This window comes from Girardinichthys multiradiatus, chromosome 7, assembly GCF_021462225.1.
Source record: "Girardinichthys multiradiatus isolate DD_20200921_A chromosome 7, DD_fGirMul_XY1, whole genome shotgun sequence".
Taxonomy (NCBI): Eukaryota; Metazoa; Chordata; class Actinopteri; order Cyprinodontiformes; family Goodeidae; genus Girardinichthys; species Girardinichthys multiradiatus.
In genome coordinates, this window is record NC_061800.1 from 47,590,908 (window position 1) to 47,613,658 (window position 22,751).

Here is a 22,751-nt window from a genome sequence, read left to right on the forward strand (position 1 = left end):
CTCCCTCCCGTGGCTTTTTTCCTCATCTGTGTACGGATCTAAATTGTTACTGCGAACTGTTTCCGCCTCTCAGGACAAACATGTGGGAACTGCTGCATCTTTGTTCACATAAACACTCACCAGTCATCTTAGGAGAGCTGTTTGCAAGCAAACATTCATGGTCCACCAATGGGGAGGGGGGGGGGGGGGGGGGGGGGGGGTTCAACATTTTTATTTAAAAGAAAATGAAGTAATAAGAGGAAGGGAAGCTATGGAGTCATGAGACCAATGTTTTTGATGCTTGGAGGCGAAATGGCGAGGCCAGCGTCCGCCTGACATCACACAGCAACCACAGAGCAAATGTGCTTCACCAGGTCGGCAGCAGCTGCACAGACCGGCCCATACATGGTGCAGAAATGTGATCATAGAGGAAGCATCACACATAAAGGCTGTTTCACGATGCACATCAGGAGAGAAAACTAACTGAGACGCTGACTTCACTGAGCTGACTACTCCAGTCTACTCTCCCTGACCGGTTCAACTCACACAGCTGGAATGAAGCTAAAGTGGAAAACCTTGTTTAGAAACTGTTCTCTGGGCTCAGTTTGGAAACGCCAATAAAAGCGACCACACACGTAAACAAAGACAAGCTGGTCGGGCTTTGGTCTCCTGGGGACAGTGGTCACTTTGCTTTGGTAAGGAGCTCCACGTTGGTGACTCCAGCCTTCCTTTCTCAGACATAATCAACCCAGAGGAAGTTGTCACAGACAAGCGTGGCCCAGTGAGTCCAAAACAAACAGGCACAGATGTTTGTGCTACCAGAACTCACACCCAGGGAGGCGAGTTGCTACTCTACGGTTTTCAGCTCGATCCGACAGATTCCACGTCAAACATGTCAGAAACCCAAAGGGACACAAGGGTTAAGATGAAGGTTTTTTATAGCTTCTTTCCTTAAAACCTCCAGAGTCCGTATTTATCCCCAGGGCAGTTTGTGAGTTTTGATGTCAAACCATTAAGTTCATTTTCTGGTTTAATGACAATTAGAGACACTTTTACTATGATAAAAATGTCCCGCCATGACCTCAGCCCCCCTGAAGGCTCGGCTCACATAGAACCGGACCAGGACCTTAAACTGCATCCCACTGCAGACCTTTGTTTCAGAAACATGGACGTCTCTATCAGAAAATAAACCACTGCTTCAATCTTAAAAAAAAATAAAAGGTTTTTTTTATTTTTATAAATTGTTTTTAAAAAAAAAAAACTAATAACAAATTATGAAATAGAGCAAAAAAACATTTATCCAATAAAAATGTATAAATATAATAGTGAAAAATTACATAACTTAAAATAATAAAAATAGTTTCTTAATGACAAGTGTTTTACCTGTTTGCATGTAAATTTGTAATAAAAGCATTTCATTGTCTCCAGTTTACATGATTCCTGCTTTTCTTACATCAAACATCTGATCTGTTTGCAACTGATTCATAAACAGCCTAATCCAAGTAAATGATACTGCTGGACTAAAGCTTAAACAATGAATAAAGTGAATGAAGACGGCGGCTGAAACTCACCATGGTGTCTACATGCTTGAGAGCAAGGTTGCTGCTTGGGGCCTGTTCAGAAACAACAAAGGGACAGAATCATTATCTCCCTAAACACTGCAAACCATCTCAGGTCATGTGCCAAAATCTTTATTTTTGAAGTTGTATTTAAGGCCCTTTGACCCAATGTGGCCCAGAGTAAATCAGGACTCCAGCTCTGAATGTGGGGGACCATCTATTACCCCCCCTGCACAAATATTTACACAAAGAGACAAGACTGCTGCCATTAGCCAAGACCAGAGGGTCCGGCCACAGTTTCACTGCCTTATACAGCAATGGATGGAGAAAGAGGGAGGACAAGAGCAGTATAAACAGCAAGAGGGAGGTGGACATCAGATACATGCTGAGATAGAAACCAGGTGGGACAGATGAATGCAAAGACTGCCGGGTGGGCTTTGAACACGTCAGACTTGAGCAAGATTCATCTGCTAACGAGTAAAAAGGAAAGTAACTGAAAGCATCACCCTGTCTTCCAAACTGCCCACACAGGACGTCTGTAGGAGGTTACCATTCAGTTAGTAGCCTTGCTTCTTTCTATTGGCAGGACAAACATTTAGGTGTAGTGGACTACTCTGTTTGCAGCAACAACCGGTCCAGGAGGGAAACCCACACATCCCTCTCTCCAGCGACATCAGAATGAGCTGGCGTTCCCAGACCAGACATATACAGGAAGGGACATATAGTCCCTCCAAGGAGTTCTGGGTCTTCCCCGGGGTCCCTTGACCCAGTGGGACATGCTCGGAAATCCTCCAAAGGGAGGCGCCCAGAGGGCTTCCTAGATCAGATGCCTCAACCCAACTGACTCCTTTCGATGTGGCGAAGCAGCAGCTCTATTTTGAGCTCCGTGTGGATGATGGAGCTCTCCTATATTCAAGGCTTAGTCCAGCCACCCTAAGGAGGAAGCTCATTTTGGCCGCTTGTATCAGGCATCTTAGTCTTTTGGTCAGGAACCATCTCTCATGACCATAGTTGAGGGTTGGAAAGTAGATGGATCAGTAAACTGACCGCTTTCCTTTTTAGCTCAGCTCTTTCGTCATCACAGTAGACTGGATCAGCGCCCACATTAATGCAGTTGGAGGTCATGGCCTGAAGAAGCCAACAGAATCACATCCTCTGCAAAAAGCAAAGATGAGATTCTGAGGTTCCCAAACCAGACACCCTCCCATCCACAACTACGCCTTGAGATTCTATGCATGAGCCCCACAAACAGTATAGTGACAAGGGGCAGGCATAGTGGAGCTCAACACGCACTGGGAACTGGCTGGACTTTGTGTCCAGAATGCAGACACAGCTCTTGCTTTGGGCATACAAGGATTGGCTTAAAAGCCACCCAGATACCCCATACTCCCACAGAACCCTGGGTAATGGCAGATATTGACATTTAGTCAGATCAGAACCCAAACATCCAGGATTGGAGCATCTCTGGAGATATTTAATATCCTTTCAAACCTGTTGGTCCTCATTTTGCTTCATCCAGGACAGGACAACCCTAAGTGCTTAAAGAGAAGTGGTCAGGAGTCTGGTTTTCTGTTTTAATTATCACTTTATTTAATTACCATTTAAAATATCATATGTTTGGATTATACCAGACAACAGAGAAGAGTCTTGCATCAACCTACAGTGTGACCTGCTTCTGCAGGGAGATGGCCTGTGGCATAAACAGTAAAAAGTCAGAGGGCAAATTATAGTCTGACTGTACGGGCCGAGAATACCCACTCCAAGCACCCAGATGAAACCACCAACCACAGAGAGTGCATGAGATGTTCATCCCAACGGCTAAAAACCTACAGCCCTGGAAAACTACCTGCCATCCAAAACTGCATCTAGGAACCTTACAAGGAACCAACAGGCTCTAAATACAGACTGTGGATTGGCTGCTGGGCCAAAGGTTGCAGCCACAGGCATTTTCACACAAATACAGCCTATTGTGTGTATATACAGAAAAAACAACACACAAGCAGTTCTCACAGTGATGTATTTTAACGTGCGTTTCCTCTTTGCCTAAGTGCAGCCAGATGGTTGGTGAGAGTCTGCATGTTGGTGCTGAGTCCTGAGAAAACCAGCTAAGTCTCAGAAGATGAGACCAAACAGCTTCTCTGCCCAGAATCCATTTTGGCTTCACTAATTTGATGCTGCTTTAAAAAGTATTTAGTGTAGAAAAGCATCTTCTAATGTGTCTACAGTGAAGTTAAGGAGCCCAGGTAATGATCCACATGTAAAATGAAGCAGAACAGCTGAATGTGGTTTTTTAATGGAGGCCGGAGCCAAATAGCTACGATTAGAAATAAAACACTGATAGAGATGAAGCCAAGAGAAATAAATATTAAAACCTTGACTAGTAAAATATTTATGTTCTGATTCCTAACCAGATGCTTTCAGAAAATTTAAGTTTATATGGTCAGCATGAATATTTGGGGTTTAAACACATTAAATTCCTAATTTATATTTTCTTTTTTAAACAGTATTGGCTGATTCAGGGCTTCAGTTTGGACAAAGCCTATTTTTTTGATATGTCTGATTTAGGAAATTGAAATGTAAACATTTATATGATTTCATTACCAGCTCCTTAATGGAAAACATATTCCAATCAATCAATCTTCATGGACTCAGGTTCATAAATCAGGCGACTTCAGTTTGAGATTCTGACTCGAGACACATTTAAGTGGCAAAAATAAAAACCTCAGACTCAACTTAGACTAGAGCTCTGATGACTTGACTTGGACTCGTGGTCTTTTACTCGAGTCTTAGTTCCAGTTTTTATCTCCTGTAATGAAGAGTGAAAGGAAGCCGGTCTGTGAGCTCCAGACTGCAGCTGCTGCATGTTTTACTGTGAAAGGATGAGCTTGATTATTAACCAGTGATGGTGAATTATTATGGGATGTAAATGGCTCATAACCTGTTCATGTTAGCTGTAGCTTCATAATAATGACCACATGAATGTCTCTCCAAATGAACGCTGAAATAAATGACTGAATCATTTAAGAAAAAAATAAATGTGACCTCCGACCTTATCTCGCTGCTAAGCTAGCTGCTACATTACAAGGACACTTCCTGCTGGAAATATCAAAATAAAAGCATTTCAATTCAATTCAGTTTATTTATATAGCGCCAATTCACAACACATGTCGTCTCAAGGTTCTTCACAAAAGTCAGGTTCATACATTCCAGTTAATCGTAACCATTGAACAGTTCAGTCAGATTCAGTTATTTATTCAAATTGGATAAAAAGTTTTTCTATCTAATGAAACCCAGCAGATTGCATCCAGTCAGTGACTTGCAGCATTCACTCCTCCTGGATGAGCATGTAGAGACAGTGGACAGTCATTGGTGTTGACTTTGCAGCAATCCCTCATACTGAGCATGCATGTAGCGACAGTGGAGAGGAAAAACTCCCTTTTAACAGGAAGAAACCTCAAGCAGAACCAGAACCAGGCTCAGTTTGAGCGGCCATCTGCCACGACCGACTGGAGGTTTGAGAGAACAGAGCAGAGACACAAAGAGAACAAAGAAGCACTGATCCAGGAGTACTTTCTATGGGAAGGAAAAGTAAATGTTAATGGATGTAGCTCCTTTAGTTGTTTCATCTAGAAAGAAAGAACAGATAAACTCTGAGCCAGTTATCAAGTTTTCCAGATTTCCTGTTGTGTACATATGAAAATATGTAAAAATAGGTTTCAATCTCTTATTTTCCTCACAGCATAAATGACTATTTTTCTAATAGGGTAAATATTACATTTGATCAGTTTCCTTTAGCAGAATTTTGGACGGCAAATCAAAAGTTAGATGATTAAAGACAACTTCTAATAAATATTAAAAGATAATTATTAAGTGTCCATGTTGTGATTTAGGCCTGAGGAGAAATGGGACCTGGATGATGAGGATATGATTAGAAAATGTTTATTTCAGTCAGAAACGTGAGACTTGACTTGGACAAGGAAATGATGACATGTGAACATCTCTGCCATAAATAATATAAAAAAACATTAAAATCTAAAAGCATGATTAAGAACTTTAAATCATATGTAAAACACAGAATGAGAGAGCCATTAAGAACCAGTGCACCCAGTCTGGACCAGTAGTGGGAACAACTCACAGTGGACACTGTGATAATTCTGCTCACAGCAGCATCTAGATGCTGCATGAAGTTAATCCTGATGTTCCAAACTGCTGCATCAACAGCAACCATCTCTCTGGGCATTGTAAGGAGAATTTCATGGTGTTTCACTTAAAAACAGGGATTTTAATTTCTGGTTAAGATTTACCAAAACCAAATTTTAACTCACAGAGTTACATTAAACACAGTGTTAAGTGACAATAACTTGCTTTATCTGCTACATTTAAATCATTAAGCTCCTAAAAAGGTCTTTAATAGTTCTTGCGACTCTCCATTCCCCACTGTGTGATTTTACCGCAGTTTAAGAGCAGAAATCAGCCACAACAAAGCTCTGACTGCACATAATTACAACAGATGCAAAAACAAGACGAAACAAGCTCGCTGATCTTAAGCCAAACACCTGGTTGCAACTGTTCACTTTGGGGTCTGACTATTGTAGAGAAGTGAAGTTCTGTTTCTCTACTCCAGGCACATCCTTCACTTGGAATCACGCCATTGTTTTAAGCCGGGTCAGCTGAGCATCATGTTGGATTTGTTCTCATGTTAGAGACTAAATAAAGACTCTTAATGTCTCAGGATTGGACCCAAGTAGATGCAGGAAAGGGCAAACTGGGGGAAATTTGTTTTGTTTTATCTCCTTTAAGGCAGATTGGAACAGAAACATCTCTGTTCCTCAGCTAATCAAAGGTCTGATTTAGGTCAAGAATCAGGGCGACAAAGGAGGTTGGTGTAACTGACAAATGGTTTAGTTCTACGTTTTTCAGATCCAAACGTAGAGATCAGTGTAGAAAATTCTGTGTCGGAGCAGCTCATCGTTTCAGAGGCTACGAGGAGATGAAATGGGAGTAACTCCTGAATGAAGACAGTGAAAACACGGCTGCATGATATCAGGAGAACATGAATAACTGATGATGATTGGTTGTGATTAACCCACATTCTTCTCCTTTTTTCCCCATCATGATGTTCCCACCAGTCTTTGGGAGCTTCACCACCTCAGTCATTAAAATCAGGAGTGGACATCCAGACCAGTCGATGTTCATGGGACTGCTTGCCAGTGGCGATTGCTCTAAGACGGCAAGGGAAGCTCAGCTTCCCCTAAAATGTCTAAAATAAGTGATCAAATATATACTGTTGTGTGTTCATGTCATTAACTAAATATGCGCTACAACGCGCTCAACTTTTGTTCAGAATCAGCTTCTTATCTCTGGTAACGACGTGGGTTTCCTCTCACTCATTCCCGTAGCTTCACAGTGAGTTCAATAGTGAAGCAGAAATGCTGGGCTTTGTCCCGCCCATCGGACGCTCAGCGTCTCTGGGGATCTATGGGCCAATGGGCTGGCCTCGGCTGGCCCGGACGCTCAGCTTCTGCATGATGATTGGATGATCTGTCTGAGGCTGAATCCCTTTTTAATTGACAGTGAAATCAGTGAATCAGCGATCATGAAATTGAGCTTCCCCTCCTTGAAAGACCAGCATCCGCCACTGCTGCTTGCAGAGCATGAACTACGACCTTGGATTTAAAAACCTTGGAACTGCAATATTTATTCTGCAGTGACAACAGTCAGTGAATATATTTTGGATCCTTAATGAAAAAGGCACCAATAGACGCAGCCCAGTGTTGGTGAGAAATGTCCTGAGCCAAGGCCCTGTTCTGGAGAGATCGGTCCGTGTTTCCTGAACTTCATGTGCACGGTTATGTAGGTTTCTTAGCGCTGCTAATTGTGCAAACACAAATAAGTTAAGTAAGAGAAAGAAAGATGAAACTGGACATTCAAGATATCCAATCCCTCAGAAATGTTGACCTTGACCAAAGATGTTTGGAAAAGAAACGGAGAAAAAACTAGAGAAAAACTGCATTTTTATGCACTGTGACCTCAAACACAGGAATGGATAATTATTACATTTATTTACTGAGAAAACATTTCATTGTGTCTCGAAATTAAAGAAAGAAAAATCCATTAAAATATTTTAGGATTTCTGATGGTAAAAAATTGTCTAAGCTGCCAAAATATTATGGATTTCCCTCCAATCTTCTGTCAGATCTCTTTATGAAGACAGGGCAGCACTATCAGAGACCAGGTGTATTTATCTGTGTGCAGGTCTGAGTTTGGACTTGACCCGGAATCCTTGTCCATCCAAAGAACCATTTTTACCCTCAGTTCCACAAAACTGGATTCATCTGGAGCAACAAAACCAAACAAGCACTAAAATAAGACGTTCTCAAAGTTTTTTTTAATAAATAAAAGCATAATTTATATGATGAGAACAACAACATTTTATTGAATGTAATATTTTATATTTATGGATATTAACAAAACATTATTCCTTGCAGCCTAAAAATTACAACCAATGATTTATGACACTCAAAGTCCTTCATTTGTGGAGATTCTGGGCAAATGTTGCATGATGACCTTCCTCGTTACGTCTATAAAACATTTCTGAACTCTACAACCTTACTGACAAAAGCTATTAGGATCCACTGTGGGAGCCTGAAGAGCCACGGGTTGGAGATCCCTAGTTTAAAGCTCCCAGATGATGGGACAGCTGTGAGTCTTCAGCTCTTCGCCCCACGGCTGCTGAACCACGAGGCTTCAACCACATGAGTCAAACACGGTGGCCTCTCTGACAAATTACAGCCCACACCTTAAAGCAAAGCAGAGGTAGCTGGTGATGAGGGAGTTTCCTGCCTCGAATGACGGGGATAAACGCAGAGTCCGTCAGGGAAATGACCCTGAGTTAAATATATAGTTCTTCATCTTTAGACACAGCCCTCTGAGCCCAGCCCAGCCAGCTGAGTGGTTCCAAATACCCCACTGGGTGTGGGACTGTGGGTAGAAACCCTGCGTGGAGCTTCTGACTCATTGTTTACGATGAATCAGCAAGATGAGCAGCAACAACCCGACAACAGCAAAAATTCACTATTCTGCTTCTAAAAAGGGTGAATATAGTATTTATTAGCATCCTGTGGACGTGTGGAATCACAACCTCCACAGTGAGACATCTGGGGGTACAAAAACTGATGAAAGGGTCACCAAAGTCACTGACTGACATTTAATGAGCAGCTGGATCCGGTTAGTTTATTAGAACTGAATTTCATATAACTGGACCGATTGTTTAACAGCTGCATCCCAATTATTTAGGATATCATTAAAAGTTATTTCAGTAATTCAACGTATAAAGCTCATAAGTCCATTCCACACAGAATTATCTATTTCAAGTGTTTATTTGGATGATTCTGGCTCACAGTGAATTCAGTTTCTATAATATTATATCAGACCAGTAAAGTGAGTGGGGAGTGGCGGCCACTCTGGGTCCCTGAGCAAGACCCTTAGCCCCAGAATGCTCCCCGGGCGCCGCACAATAGCAGCCCCCTGCTCCCTATAAGGGATGGGTTAAATGCAGAGGACCAATTTTGTTGTAATCTACATGTGCAATGACCAATAAAGATGATTATTATTAAAGAATGATTTTAATACAGAAATGTACTGTTAGAGCCAGGCTATGTCCTACAAAATCAAGGAGAACACTGGTAACTTGACCTGTGTCCAGCTGACTGCCACTGACAAGCTGGCGGTTCACAGAGTGCTGTGTCCAAGAATACTAATGGAAAGTTGAGTGGAAGGAAAAAGTGTTATAGAAAAACATCCACAAGCAGAAGGGATGGCTTCAGCCTGGAGAGCACTGTGAAGCCCACCCAAGAGTTTGGGTGTGGACTACAGCTGGACTCCACTCATGAGAGATGTCTCCAGGAATCATGCAAAAGGAGCCCCAACCAAGCTGTAAGTGCATTCTAATAAATCTTTCTTGTGTAAAATCCTTTACACAAAACAGATCCTCTGATTTAAACAGAATTGTGAGTTTTGATCAGCTAAAAATTCCAACTTGTGCAAGAACACAGTAGTTCCATTAAATACTCATCCTGACAGGTTCTACCATCCTGACATAATGCCATGAAATAATCCAAAGAGCATAAAAAACTATTTACATCCCTTGTTCTGTTACAGGTCTGTCCTCTTCGATTCCTCTTTACAGTTTGAGGATGTCTCTTTACTTGGCAACTTTGAAAAAGGCAAGCTGCTGCTGACCTGAGATGATGCAGAACCTCCCAGAACACACAGGACCACAGTCATAATTATACGGTCAGGTAGGGATGGCATCAAGTCAGCTGGAGTATTTTCAGATCAGTGGATATTTGCACATTCCTTGTGGAAAATGTTACAGGAGGAAAAGCAACACCATCGGTTTCATAAGCAGCCTGTTACTGTGGGTTAATGTTGGACTGGTATACAGGACCCGGGACTTCTCCAAGCTGCCATGTCCAATAGTGCTTTCTTGTGGAAAGAGCAGATAACTGCATGTCTGGATGTTAGATGTCAGAGCCAGAAGGACAGATAAACTCCAAGCTGCTGAGAATCTCCGCAGCTTTTCCAGGGCTCATTCTCCAGTAACAGACTCTTACTAGGGAGTCTTCACTTGTCTTTGCATCAGACTTAAATGCAGCATGTGTGATGGCACAAGGGTGCATGCAGGGGGAGACACCATAACCTCAAACATCTCTACAGGGCTTGGAACAACGTACACAGATGTTTCCTGCAGGTAAAGCCTCTCTCACCTTAGAAATGTATTTCAAATCTGCTGAAAATTTAGGATGAAAATCAAACGGACCTACACTGTAATCTTATGCTTCTTAACTAAAAAACATTTACATCTTATTTTATCTCATTTGGCATCAAATTGGTGAATATTAGAGCTGAGAGATATCAGCAGATTTCTACCAACATTACTGTTGGTGAAAACCCAGATAATCAAAATATAAAACATAAAAACACAAAACAAGTTACGTTGTTCAGCATAAACTAGTTAAAAGCCAGTCTGAATAAATTAGGCTTCGTCTGCTGGTCCTAAAAGAACCAACAGAACCAGAAAGATGGAGGCAACACCTTCCACCATCGAAGGACCACATCTCCAGAGGATTCATCTTCTCTTAGAAGGTGTTCCTGGAACCATCAACAGTCTTTGACTGGAAGTTCTCGGACTGCTAGAAGAGTTTTAGGACTTCAGAAGGTCAGAGATAAAACAAAAAAATAAATTTAGACTTTACTGATCTCACAAGAAATGATCCTCTGCATTTAACCCGTCCCTTAGGGAGCAGTGGGCTGCCATTGTACGGCGCCTGGGGAGCATTCTCGGGCTAAGGGTCTTGCTCAGGGACCCAGAGTGGCAGGCTGTGGGATTTGAACCAGGGTACTTGTGGCCTCTCCAGGACTCAAAAGGCCTGCTCTCTGATCACTAGGCCCCACTGGGTCGCCTGGGGCTCCACTACACAGGGCTATGAAAGTAAGGACTAAGATCATGTCCAAGCAGTTCTTTATGATTGGTCTGATGTTGCGAATCGTTACATTATCCAGCTCTAGTAAATATTATAACTAAAGTTTCTCAATGGGTTTGACATGAAAGAAGTTAAGGCTGAAGGCTGCGCGCCTAGGACTGAAGCCTCTGAATATGGGTCGCATGTTTTACCCCTGCACCGCCGCCGCATCCTGTCCTGGATGTTTTAGGTGGTTCCCTGCTCCAGCACGCCTGACTCCAGTTGGTGGCTGTTATTTAGGTTTTTGCTGAACTACAATCATCTGAATCAGGCGTTTTCAAGCAGGGAAACACCTAAAAGCTACAGGGCAGCGTGCTTGAAGACCAGGGTTGGAAAACACTACCTTAGAAGGAACCATCTCCACCACATGCTTCCTGTGGCCATCAACAAGCATCTGGCATCATGCAGGTTGGATCTTTGACCACTCTTTTTGGTAGAATCGATTGATTGAGTTAATTTAAACTAGTTGGTTTCCTGAGACAGACCCGGCTTCTCGGTCCATAAAGTCTCGACGTGGTTAAGGTCAGAGCGTTGGGGAAAAACACTCTAATCAACGTGTTTAGAATCATTGTCCTGTTGGAACATCCAACTGAGTCCAAGTCTTAACCATCTGTGTTGATTTCATGTCAAACTGAAGAATTTGGAGGTCTTATTTCCATCTCCTCTGCTCAATGCAACAGTACCAGTGGTAGAGAATCAGTACCATAGCATGATACTACCCCCACCATGCTTGACAGTTGGTACAATGTCCAAACCGCTCAATTCTGGACCATCAAATTCTCTTCCAGAAGATGTCTGGTTTGTCCATGTAGGCAGCTACAGATTTCTTTCCAGTCTGATTTCACAGAAGGAGCTTCTTTCTTACTCCGTGGCCTCTCAGTCCATGCTGATGGTATACTGGCTTCACTGTGGACATTGACACTGGTTTTCCAGCCATTTCCAGCTGAAGGCAGGTTTCATTGCCAGTGAGCTTACTTCACTACTCGGCGAGGTCACTCCAACCAGCTCTCCGTCTTAAGGGTTTAGACTCCCAATCCTGATGAGTGTCCTCCGAGCAGAGCCTCCAGGGGGTCCGATTAAGTTGGTGTCAATAGGGACTCGTCTGGCCTCACTGCCTCCATTCCAGCGCCACACCCATCTTCATCTCGTAGATTAGCCCCTCAGCCAGCTAGGTCTTCGTGGGTCTAGAGTCTTCATGGGTTGTTCTTGGACATCCTAGACAACGTCTATAAATCTGAGCAGAACGGTTTGAGTCAGATGGTTGAATCTTGGACCCAGTTGGGTGTTCCAGCAAAACAATGATCTCAAATACACAATGGATAAAGCAGGATAACATGAAGCTTCTGGAGTGCCTTTCACAATGCTTCAACCTTAACATTTCTAACATTTCTGGACCATGCTTAAAAGCTGGTTCGGATCTATCCAACCACAACGATGGCTGCACAATAACCCGCAGAGATTCCTTCAAATGTCCAACTAAACCAAAGCAGAAAGATGGCGGTGAGCTCTGGCAGCTTCTGCCTCCATAAAAAGCCTCATGGCAGACAAAATGACACACTACTGCCACCTGGTGGTAGCGTCGTCTTACTTTGAGCAACTTCTATGCAGCGACATTAATGAAATACAATGTTACTCACTTTGAAACGGTTTGTTTAAAACGCTACAGAATTAAACCTGGTTCCCTGCATGTTTATTTGTCCTCCATGGATCATGAAGGGGATGTTTTAAAGCAACAAAAACCCAAAGAAGCACTATTTGTTTTACATAGGAAAAAGACGTCCACACAAGCAGTTTGGACAGAGGACAGAATGTGGTTAAAGACATCTGTAGAGCTTATCTGATGCAACAACCTTCCTTCGCTCTGATTTACGCAGCAAATAAACTAAATAATTCCTGCTGCTGTCCCTCCATCACATGGAGACCAGGACCTTTCTTCCCAACAAGGAGGCTGAATTGAAAACTTTAAAAACCTGAGTTGTGTGGAACCAGAATATGTTAGATCCTTGCTGATTAACTGAAACACGCAGCTGCTCCTCTGTGAAGCTCTTCTGTCCTTCCTCTGCAGCTTTCTCACACTCAGAAACATAAACAGTGATTCAGAGGGAGGAGATGATCACAGTCCGTTCCCGTCAGAGCCGGGTGTCACAGGGTACCGAGAATCCCTCCGGACCACTCAGATAGAGGTGGTTGTTCCTCACTGTGGGAAAAAACTCTTGGGGAACCACTGAACCTAAACTGCCTCTCACATTTCAGTGGTTCTGACCCACTGATACAGGCCTGGCTGCTTGCTCCGTTATGCAACCTAAAGCCTTTTCTGACCTCGGAAGGACGTTTTCACCACTTCACCTCCGTCTGTTCCTGTAAGAACATGGAAACAGTCCTTTAACACACATTTCCCCAGATTCAGGGTCTCCTACACATTCCAGACATTTCCAAACTCAGCTTCCCAGAGTTCCCAGTCCTTCCTATTCATTTAAAAACATAAAGCACTAAAGTTCAGCATGGAGTTATGGCAGGTGTTTCAACAGCTGGCAGGATTGTGAAAGCTTGGAAAACAGAAAAAGGAAGGAAGGCCACCAGCGAAGGAACTTAGAGACAATGGAATAGGGAATAAAGTCTGGAAGTACGAATGTTTTCCATTAGTCTTATTTTGTTTTTCAGAACCTGGAAAATATTGACATCAAGTCTCACTTTTCCATCCTTTTTTCCCAGACTGTGTAGGAACCACTCCCATCTGCTGAAACGTCCAGATTTATTTTCCTGAGAATCAAAGATGGGAAGAAACACCATCTCACTTCAGCGTCTCCATTTTTTTTTTTCTTGCCACGAGTGGTAGAACGTTTTTATCTAAACGGGCCTATTCTGTTCCAGATCTAACTCTTGCTGTGATATGCAGCAGGATCCCTGGTTGGTGTCTGAATGCGCTGAACACTGGAGTAAACGCTGTGGTTCTGAACTTAGCTCTAATTGAACCACATCTCCAACATCTCTGCCCTGCAGTTAGTCATTACTCAGCAATGTGCTGGCCCCCCACCCCCTCTGCCCAGATGACGTATGTGTTGGTGGTTTATGGTTTTCAGAGAGCATGCATCCATTAGGTCTGGATCTGCAGAAGGGGGAGGGATGGAGAAGGTGACCTCACATCTCTCCACCTCTGTCTAAACCCCCAAAATAAAACTTATTCCTGGCAGAAGTGGATCAACATGAGGGAACGTCTGAGGAATGCTTAACGGCACACTGAGCATCACCATCCCAGTGGGGGCCAGTGGACGAGTCACATCTGTCAACCGATCTGAAAGTGGTTCTGATCAAGACTTCTGCAGGTTTCTGAAGGTCTTTCAAGCTGTCTCTTTGGGCCTTGGCTGCTCTTTCCCTTATTTTAAGTCCAGTACATGACTATGACAGTGTGTGCTTTATGAAGAGGGAAGAAGTACAGAAGAAAGAAACTGAATCTCCAGCAGAGGAACGACTGATCGTGGTGTTCGTCTCCAGCAGGCATTGGCTGAGAGGCGGGGACACATGCACGCACTAGGAGAACGTGCAAACTCCATGCAGCAAGACCACAGGCCAGGATTTGAACCCAGGACCTTCTTGCTGCAAGGCTGCAATGGTACCAACCACTCCATCGTGCAGCTTCAGGTTTAAACTCAGATGATCATTTTAATGGGTTTTAAGGACATTAATGATATTTTAAACACTTTTCCATTGTTAAAAAAGTTTATCCATTTAACTACAGGATCACTGGTATGTTTTCATCATTATAGAGATCAGCATGCTGGTGCAGATTTATTCATTACATCATATTATTTCTGCCGCAGCATCTGTTCCTTAAAGCCTTTAATCCAAACCATCAACTACACACCACCTCATCATGACTGATGAGTTTGAGATGTTTCAGGAAAGACCACCGGACCTTCCCAGGCAACATAACAGAGGGCTTCAGGGAATGAAACATTGTAATTTCTTTGGAAGATTAATTTTTATCATCTAAATCTTCAAAGCAGTTTTATTGTTGGGGTCATTGACTTTTAAATGTCCAGTTTTTTGACCAAGCTGAAGAGGATGATAAAAATTCCCACCATGCCTGCTATAAATACCGCTGGGATCATGCTGACCTGGATAAAACTTTGCAGATAACTTTCGTGGCCAATGTAAGAATAAATGTGAACATATTTAATTTTCTTTTTCAATCAGCAGAATCCTAATCTTCTGATATGTAAGTTGTTTTTGTCCAGATGTAGATCATCCATCTCCCTGGATTTTGGGGATTTAGAAAAGAAAAGAGCTCCTATTCCTGGCCAACCGTTTTCCTTCAGTAAGATAATATATGGTTCCAGTAATCAGTCTGCACCTGAATGCAACACTAAATCATCTCTGGTCTCTGGCAGTTAAAGGAGGAATTTGCCAAACAAGGAGCGGTGGTTTGGAGCGCTGCTCCTGCTGCTGGGAATGCAGGGAAGCGTGCATGGATCCACGTGCACACTGACACAAAACATCACCCAGGAATGCCTTACTCACCTACATTACGCATACTTTACACAGCAAACAGAGCGTTTTCCCAGCATGTCTCACCATCCAAGATACATGCAACACGTCCTATTTCTGTCTGACTCTTTAGGTTCTGTCTGACTGTTCAAACAAAGTAAGTGAAACAAAATCAAATCTCAATTATTTTAAAACCATTACTTTCCTTTATTATACTTCTTCCACATTAAAACTACTTGGTTAGGATTAGGCAAATATATATATATATATATATGCGGTGGCGCAGTTGGTAGCACTGTTGCCTTGCAGCAAGAAGGTCCAGGGTTCAATTCCCGGCCTGGGGTCTTTCTGCATGGAGTTTGCATGTTCTCCCCGTGCATGCGTGGGTTCTCACCGGGTACTCCGGCTTCCTCCCACAGTCCAAAGACATGCCTGTTAGGTTAATTGGTCACTCTAAATTGACCTTAGGTGTATGAGTGTGTGCATGGTTGTTTGTGTGTTGCCCTGCGATGGACTGGTGACCTGTCCAGGGTGTACCCTGCCTCTCGCCCATAGACTGCTGGAGATAGGCACCAGCTCCCCCGCGACCCACTATGGAATAAGCGGTAGAAAATGACTGACTGACTATATATATATACATATATATATATATACACACATACATACACACAACTCCAACAAATAAAAGGGAACACTGAAATAACATCCTAGATCTGAATGAATGAAATATTCTCATTAAATACTTTGTTCTGTATAAAGTTAAATGTGCTGACAACAAAATCACACAAAAATCATTAATGGAAATCAAATTTATTAACCAATGGAGGCCTGGATTTGCAGTCACACACAAAATTAAAGTGGAAAAACACACTACAGGTTGATCCAACTTTGATGTAATGTCCTTAAAACAAGTCAGGCTACCTCTGGTGAGCACATGGAAAGATGCCACCCCACACCATTACTGACCCACTGCCAAACCAGTCATGCTGAAGGATGTTGCAGGCAGCAGATCTCTCTCCACGGTGTCTCCAGACTCTGTCACGTCTGTCACATGTGCTCAGTGTGAACCTGCTTTCATCTGTGAAGAGCACAGGGCTCCAGTGGTGAATTTACCAATCCTGGTGTTCTCTGGCAAATGCCAAGCGTCCTGCACGGTGTTGGGTTGTGAGAACAACCCCCATTTGTGGACGTCGGGCCCTCATACCATCCTCATGGAGTCGGTTTCTAACCGTTTGTGCAGACACATGCACATTTGTGGCCTGCTGGAGGTCATTTTGCAGGGCTCTGGCAGTGCTCCTTCTGTTCCTCCTTGCACAAAGGTGGAGGTAGTGGTCCTGCTGCTGGGTTGTTGCCCTCCTACGGCCTCCTCCACGTCTCCTGGTGTACTGGCCTGTCTCCTGGTAGCGCCTCCAGGCTCTGGACACTACGCTGACAGACACAGCAAACCTTCTTGCCACAGCTCACATTGATGTGCCATTCTGGATGAGCTGCACTACCTGAGCCACTTGTGTGGGTTGTAGAGTCCGTCTCATGCTACCACGAGTGTGAAAGCACCACCAACATTCAAAAGTGACCAAAACATCATCCAGAAAGCATCGGTACTGAGAAGTGGTCTGTGGTCCCCACCTGCAGAACCACTCCTTTATTGAGTGTCTTGATAATCACCAAAGATTTCCCCCAGTTGTCTTTTCCATTTGAACAACAAGATGTGAAATTAATTGTCAATCAGTGTTGCTTCCTAAGTGGACAGTTTGATTTCACAGAAGTTTGATTCACTTGGAGTTATATTGTGTTGTTTAAGTGTTGCCTTTATTTCTTTATTTCACCACTTATATCCTATTTAGGTTTGGGGCACTAAACCAACTTTATAATCAGTCAGCAGCTATGGCTAATCAGCAGATATCCTATTTTGTTCTTATTAAAGTTTTCACACATAAACTCCCTGGCTGAAGTTTAGGCAACCATTTCCTGAATTAAAAACGTTTTAGTTGTGTTTATGCAACATTTAAAGTTACACAGCGGTTTTATAGTTAGGCTCAAAAACGTCATCAGGATTGAGAAAAACTAACCTAGGTTCGGTTTGGCAGTAAAACGTCTTCATTAGGATCAGGAATCAGTTCAATGTGTGTGGTTGGGTCTAAACACTAAAACTACTGGATTTTAAGTCGGGATCAAGTTAGACAAAGCTTTCCTTGTTATGTTCACACACTAAAATACTTTATGATTGGTCAACAGTCTCTTCCTACAACAACTACTGGTTATGATTAGATGTCAGACTTTCAGTTTGACTACGATACCTCATCTTATCTTATTGGTTGTTGTCATTAAATATGCTACCTTTTACGTATTTCTGTTTTAGGGTTAATGATCGTTTCTGCTAAACAGACAGTAAAAAGACAACCAACATCAGCAGGGAGGATTATTTATGTCTCGCTGCATGGAGTTCATGTTCAAGTACATGTGTGGGTTCTCGCCGGGTACTCCGGCTTCCTTCCACAGTCAAAGAACATGAGTGTTAGGTTTATTGGTCTCTCTAAATTGCCCTTAGATGAGTGTGTGCCTGGTTGTCTGCCCTTTGTGTCTCTGTGACAGACTGGACACCTGTCCAGAGTGTTCCCCTCCTCTCACCTGGTGACCGCTGGATGTAGGCACCAGCACCCGTCACCCTGCAGGGAGAAGTGGATTTAGACGATGGATGGTTGGTCTGTGAGCCTTCCTGTTTACTCATTGGTCATTTTCACCATTTAACATCATTTTAGATCTGCTGTAAAACCAGCAACAGTTGCTACTGATACCCACTGATGCACCTGGCTCAACAGATGTTCTACACTACACGCTCATCAGCGTTTATGATGATGATCAGCACTATTATCGCACACACAAATGCCTCCTGGGAGACAGGAAATGTTGGTGGATCAAGTGCATGGCTTCTAAAACCACCCTCAATGATAACTGCCAGCCTATGCACATCTCAAACAGATGTCTTCATGCAGAAAACATGTAGTACAAAAGCATCTGCGAGGATAACAACATGTTCCTGATTAATTATGGCAGCTTTTAATGAAAAAAACCCAGACATTTTCTTTGCGAGAGCATTAAAGTGCAGGGGATATTTGCTTTGGTTCGTCAAGCACCCAAAATCATTTAAACACACAACATGTGAGGAAGCGAGCGAGCAAATCCCATCCAAGCCCAACACAGCTTCTAAAACCGATACCAAAAAAGGCAACGGAGCCAGAGTCTTTTTCACTGCCCTTCAGCTTCTCCTCACTGCAGCCATGTTCCACTTCTTTCACCGTTTAACGTGTCAGATCATGCATTTATGTTATAATTCATTTTTAACAATAGAAAACATAAATATTTTGGATTAAATTAAGCAGCTTTCAATGTTTAACAATTAAACCCCAACATGAGAAACTGTATTATAAGTTCAGACATTTGAAATCTGTTACTTACCAGCTCGTAGTTTGTTGCTGGAACACAAGAAGAAGACACCTGCGAACAAAGAGAAACCCCATCAGCTATGCTGTTGGTCAGATCTTATATTGCTGATAACATCTGAGCAACATGAACAATCAGCTAAATGAGAAATGTGGTTTTAACTGTTGTGTTTTTCAGATTCTTAAACTCTGACACACTGTTGCGTATCAGCCCTGCAGTTCAGAAGCACAGGAAAGCACTCTGCATGCAGCATCACCTTCCTGACACTGTAGCCTGAACACTTTCATACCCGGCTAAGTAAGCCTGCCACAAATTCTGACAACACACAAATCTGCAACGTTGGCGCCATGAATATCCCACATTGGCTGTACTCTGTGCTTCTAAAATATCTCAATAACCCGACAACATTACTTAATCTCATGCTATGCAGACGTTCTGTCTGCATTAATGATAAACAACTCGATATGCTGAATGCTTGAAGTGGCTCCAACCGAGGACAGCCTGGCCTACCAGCTGATTAATTTGACTGTTAAATAGTTCAACACTTGGGTGAGCTTACACACTGTGTAAAGAGCATTGATCTTTGATCTCCATTTCATTTATTATGAACATAAATATATCAAAACAAGACAGTGACATCCTGTAACCCCATCATGATCCCGTAATACTCCTTTAACTCTAAAGCCCTCCTCCCAACACACACACACAGGCTAAAGAGTATTAGAATAGACTATTAAAATGAACGTTGACACCCTTATTCTGTTAATAAAATCTCCAAATGCATCAGTTTAGGTTTATTTGGTTATTTAACCAACCCAGTTTATGAATCAACTCTCTAGTTTAAAACCCTGACATGACTGGGTTTATTTTTTATGTATCCTGAGTGCATTTGTCTGTGGGTTCACAGTACAGTTACACAAAAAGCAAAATCCTGAAAAATCATCCAAAATTATGAGATGTTGTTGAAAAGCTGATGGTGCCCGAGCTGACCCGGCTGTGGTTCGGACCATTCCAAGAGCTCAGAGCGCGGACTGCTGCAGGCTGAGGCTGATAAACAGGAAGGGTATACTGATAATGCCGTTTAACAGAAGACTGAAATGAAGGGATTATAGAAAAGATGGCTGCTTGATGAGGATGAATGCAAACAGGATGTCAGCGCTGATGTTTCCTTCCTGTGCACGCCTGTGTTCTGTTTAACCGTCATTCCTCTGATGCTGCTCATTAGAAGAAAATCTTTACAAACTTCATTTCCACCAGTTCGTGGTTTTATCTGTAAGACGATGATTCCAGGGAGCTTCAGCTCCTTCAGACCTTTAATGCCAGTTTTATTACCACACTGAGTTTTAGCCATGCGAGATTAGGACCTACAGTTATCACAAGTGTCGGCCAATAGAAGCACCTTTCATCTTGGCTGCTCTCCTAATCTGGGACTAATTATGTCATTGCATGAACACAAAGCTTCGGATAAGGACAAGTCTGCTTTGTGTTACTGCGGCACATTCCTCATCTGACCACCGAACAGGATAAAGTCCTGGCCTCTCTGCTGTGTCTTCACGTCCGAACTTTCCAGCAAACAGACAGGAAGGTATTCAGCAGGTATCCAGAATATGTGGAAGTCGTTGCTAGTTTTTAGGTTAAACTGATGGAGTCTAGTTTGGTGACGAGACTCAGGAATCCGTTAAACCCTGGATGATGCTGGAAGTTCTGTCTCATAATGTTTATGTTGCCGTATGTATTCATTTTAAAACTGCAAAGCTAGAAGGTATTTCATTGATCTATGGCTTTATTATCCTACAGGCATATTGATTCATCCCCTCACATCTTTCCAGTAATATTTTAAAGGTGTCTTGATCAACAGTTTTCCATGTTTCTGATTTTTTCTTTGAACTTCGGCTATTCTTCAACTCAGCTTCAAACAAATCTGCTTAATTAACTAATTTACCATTGTTGGGTCAGATAACTTGTCACAAAACCTAATCTGTTTCCATTTTGTAGCTGAATCTCAGAAAAGATAGCCCTGTTTGACAAACAGAGCTGAAAACTTGGCCTACAGCAGATGATAAGCAGTAGGATGATGAAGCTCGCAGGTCTTTGCAGGTATTTGTATCGGGGGGTTTTTTAACATGACTTTAAGATGTTCGTCTGCTGCAGATTGTGTTTTTAAAGATGACAAATCTTTAGTTCTCCACTTGTACACTTCCTCCATTTATAAAGTCCAGTCTGTTACACTGAGGTACAAGGAATGGACTGAAGATGAGAAAAAAGCAGCCGAAGTCCAAAGTCCAGGGAGCAAAATATGAAGAAATTAGGAAAATCTTGGACAATCTGACAATATTTCTGGTAAATATCGCAATGTCAATACCAGTTATGATAAATTCATTATTTTCTCTTTCTCTTCATCCTTGTGCTTATAAGTACTTCTTCTAGACTTTACCATCTGAGCCAGGATTATCTGCATCAGGTGTGGACATCTACTGCAGTGAGAACCAACCAACAGCCTGAATCTATAATCAACATCCAACAGGATTCCTGACAATTAGCACAAATATACCAAACCAACAAATCCTACATCCCTAAAGGTCCTTTACGATAATAACTGCACTCACTGATATTGTGATGACATGTTTGCGGTAGATAATATGTAGCCATAGTTTAAAACTTTCACACGGTTCTGTACTGTTGTTTATGATCAGTGTTGGGTGCAGGACGGACCTGAACACAGATCACAGAAAAATTAATAGTGATGAAATTCCGGACTAAATGATACAAAACAGATGAAGCCAAGTGGCTGTCAGAAAACAAGATTAAAAAAATTCCATAAAACCTGAAGAACCAGATTTCAGGACATTCAGGCTGCTTAGAAGGAAAAGATGAAGAAGTCATAAGATGTTTTCACAGTCATACATGCTCCACAAATTAGAACATAGTAAAAGTTCAATGATTTTTTTTCCCCCCTCATGTCGGAAAGTGAAACTCATATATATAATATAGATTTATCACATAGAGTGTGAATGTCTTTATTTCTAGTAACTTTCACGATTCTGGCTTACAGAGAATGAAAACCCAAAGTCCAGTGTCTCAGAATATTACTTCAGACTAATAAAAAAGGATATTTTAAACAGAAATTTCAGGTGTTCCTTGTAAAGTTCTCATGCAGTTATCTATGTTGCTTTTTCTATCACACTTTTTCATTCCACTCAACTTTCTATGAATATGCTAAAACCCTTGCACAATACACTAATGTTCTAGACACTGAATTTTGGGTTTTCATTATCTGTAAGCCATCCTCATTAAAGGAAATTAAAGAAAAATCCTTTAAACATTTCACTGTGTGATGAATCTATATATTAGTTTTACTTTCTGAAATGAGGAACAAATAATATTGAACTTTTTCCCCATATTCAAAATGTTGAGCTGTACTCGAGATGAATTTAAGCTTAAGATGGTAGCGTAGACGATATGAGCAACAAAAAGGCAAGAAATTTAAGATGTAATTAGAGTTTCTCATTTTTATCTCCATACTGCACACCACCAAAGGTTCTTTGGTTCCTTGAAACTAAATAAAACTCTCTTCGAATCAAAGGAATAAACTGTCTATCGGCACATCTGTCGAACATTAAAAGATGATGCCAACAAGCCGTCCAAAGAAAACCTTTAAAAGATCTTCAAGAGGTCTGCAGATCTATTGATCAGCACCACTTTCAAAGACTCCTGAAACGTCTGGCAGCTTGACTGAGACAAGCCTGTGGAAACAAGCAGCAGG

At 42.2% G+C, this 22,751-nt stretch overlaps 1 protein-coding gene across 15 annotated transcripts in view; it reads right to left on the reverse strand.

The window, feature by feature from the left end:
- tns1b (tensin 1b) overlaps positions 1–22,751 on the reverse strand; it is a 185,824-nt gene that overhangs the window by 56,756 nt on the left and 106,317 nt on the right. For 13 of the 15 annotated variants that reach the window (XM_047370751.1, XM_047370744.1, XM_047370760.1 and 10 more), the window contains 2 exons: positions 19,004–19,042; positions 1,551–1,592 (listed from right to left, as the gene is read on the reverse strand). In XM_047370751.1, coding sequence (XP_047226707.1) covers positions 1,551–1,592; positions 19,004–19,042 — 81 coding nt within the window. The remainder of the gene's footprint in view (positions 1–1,550; positions 1,593–19,003; positions 19,043–22,751) is intronic. The other 2 variants (XM_047370750.1, XM_047370757.1) reach the window with 1 other exon arrangement.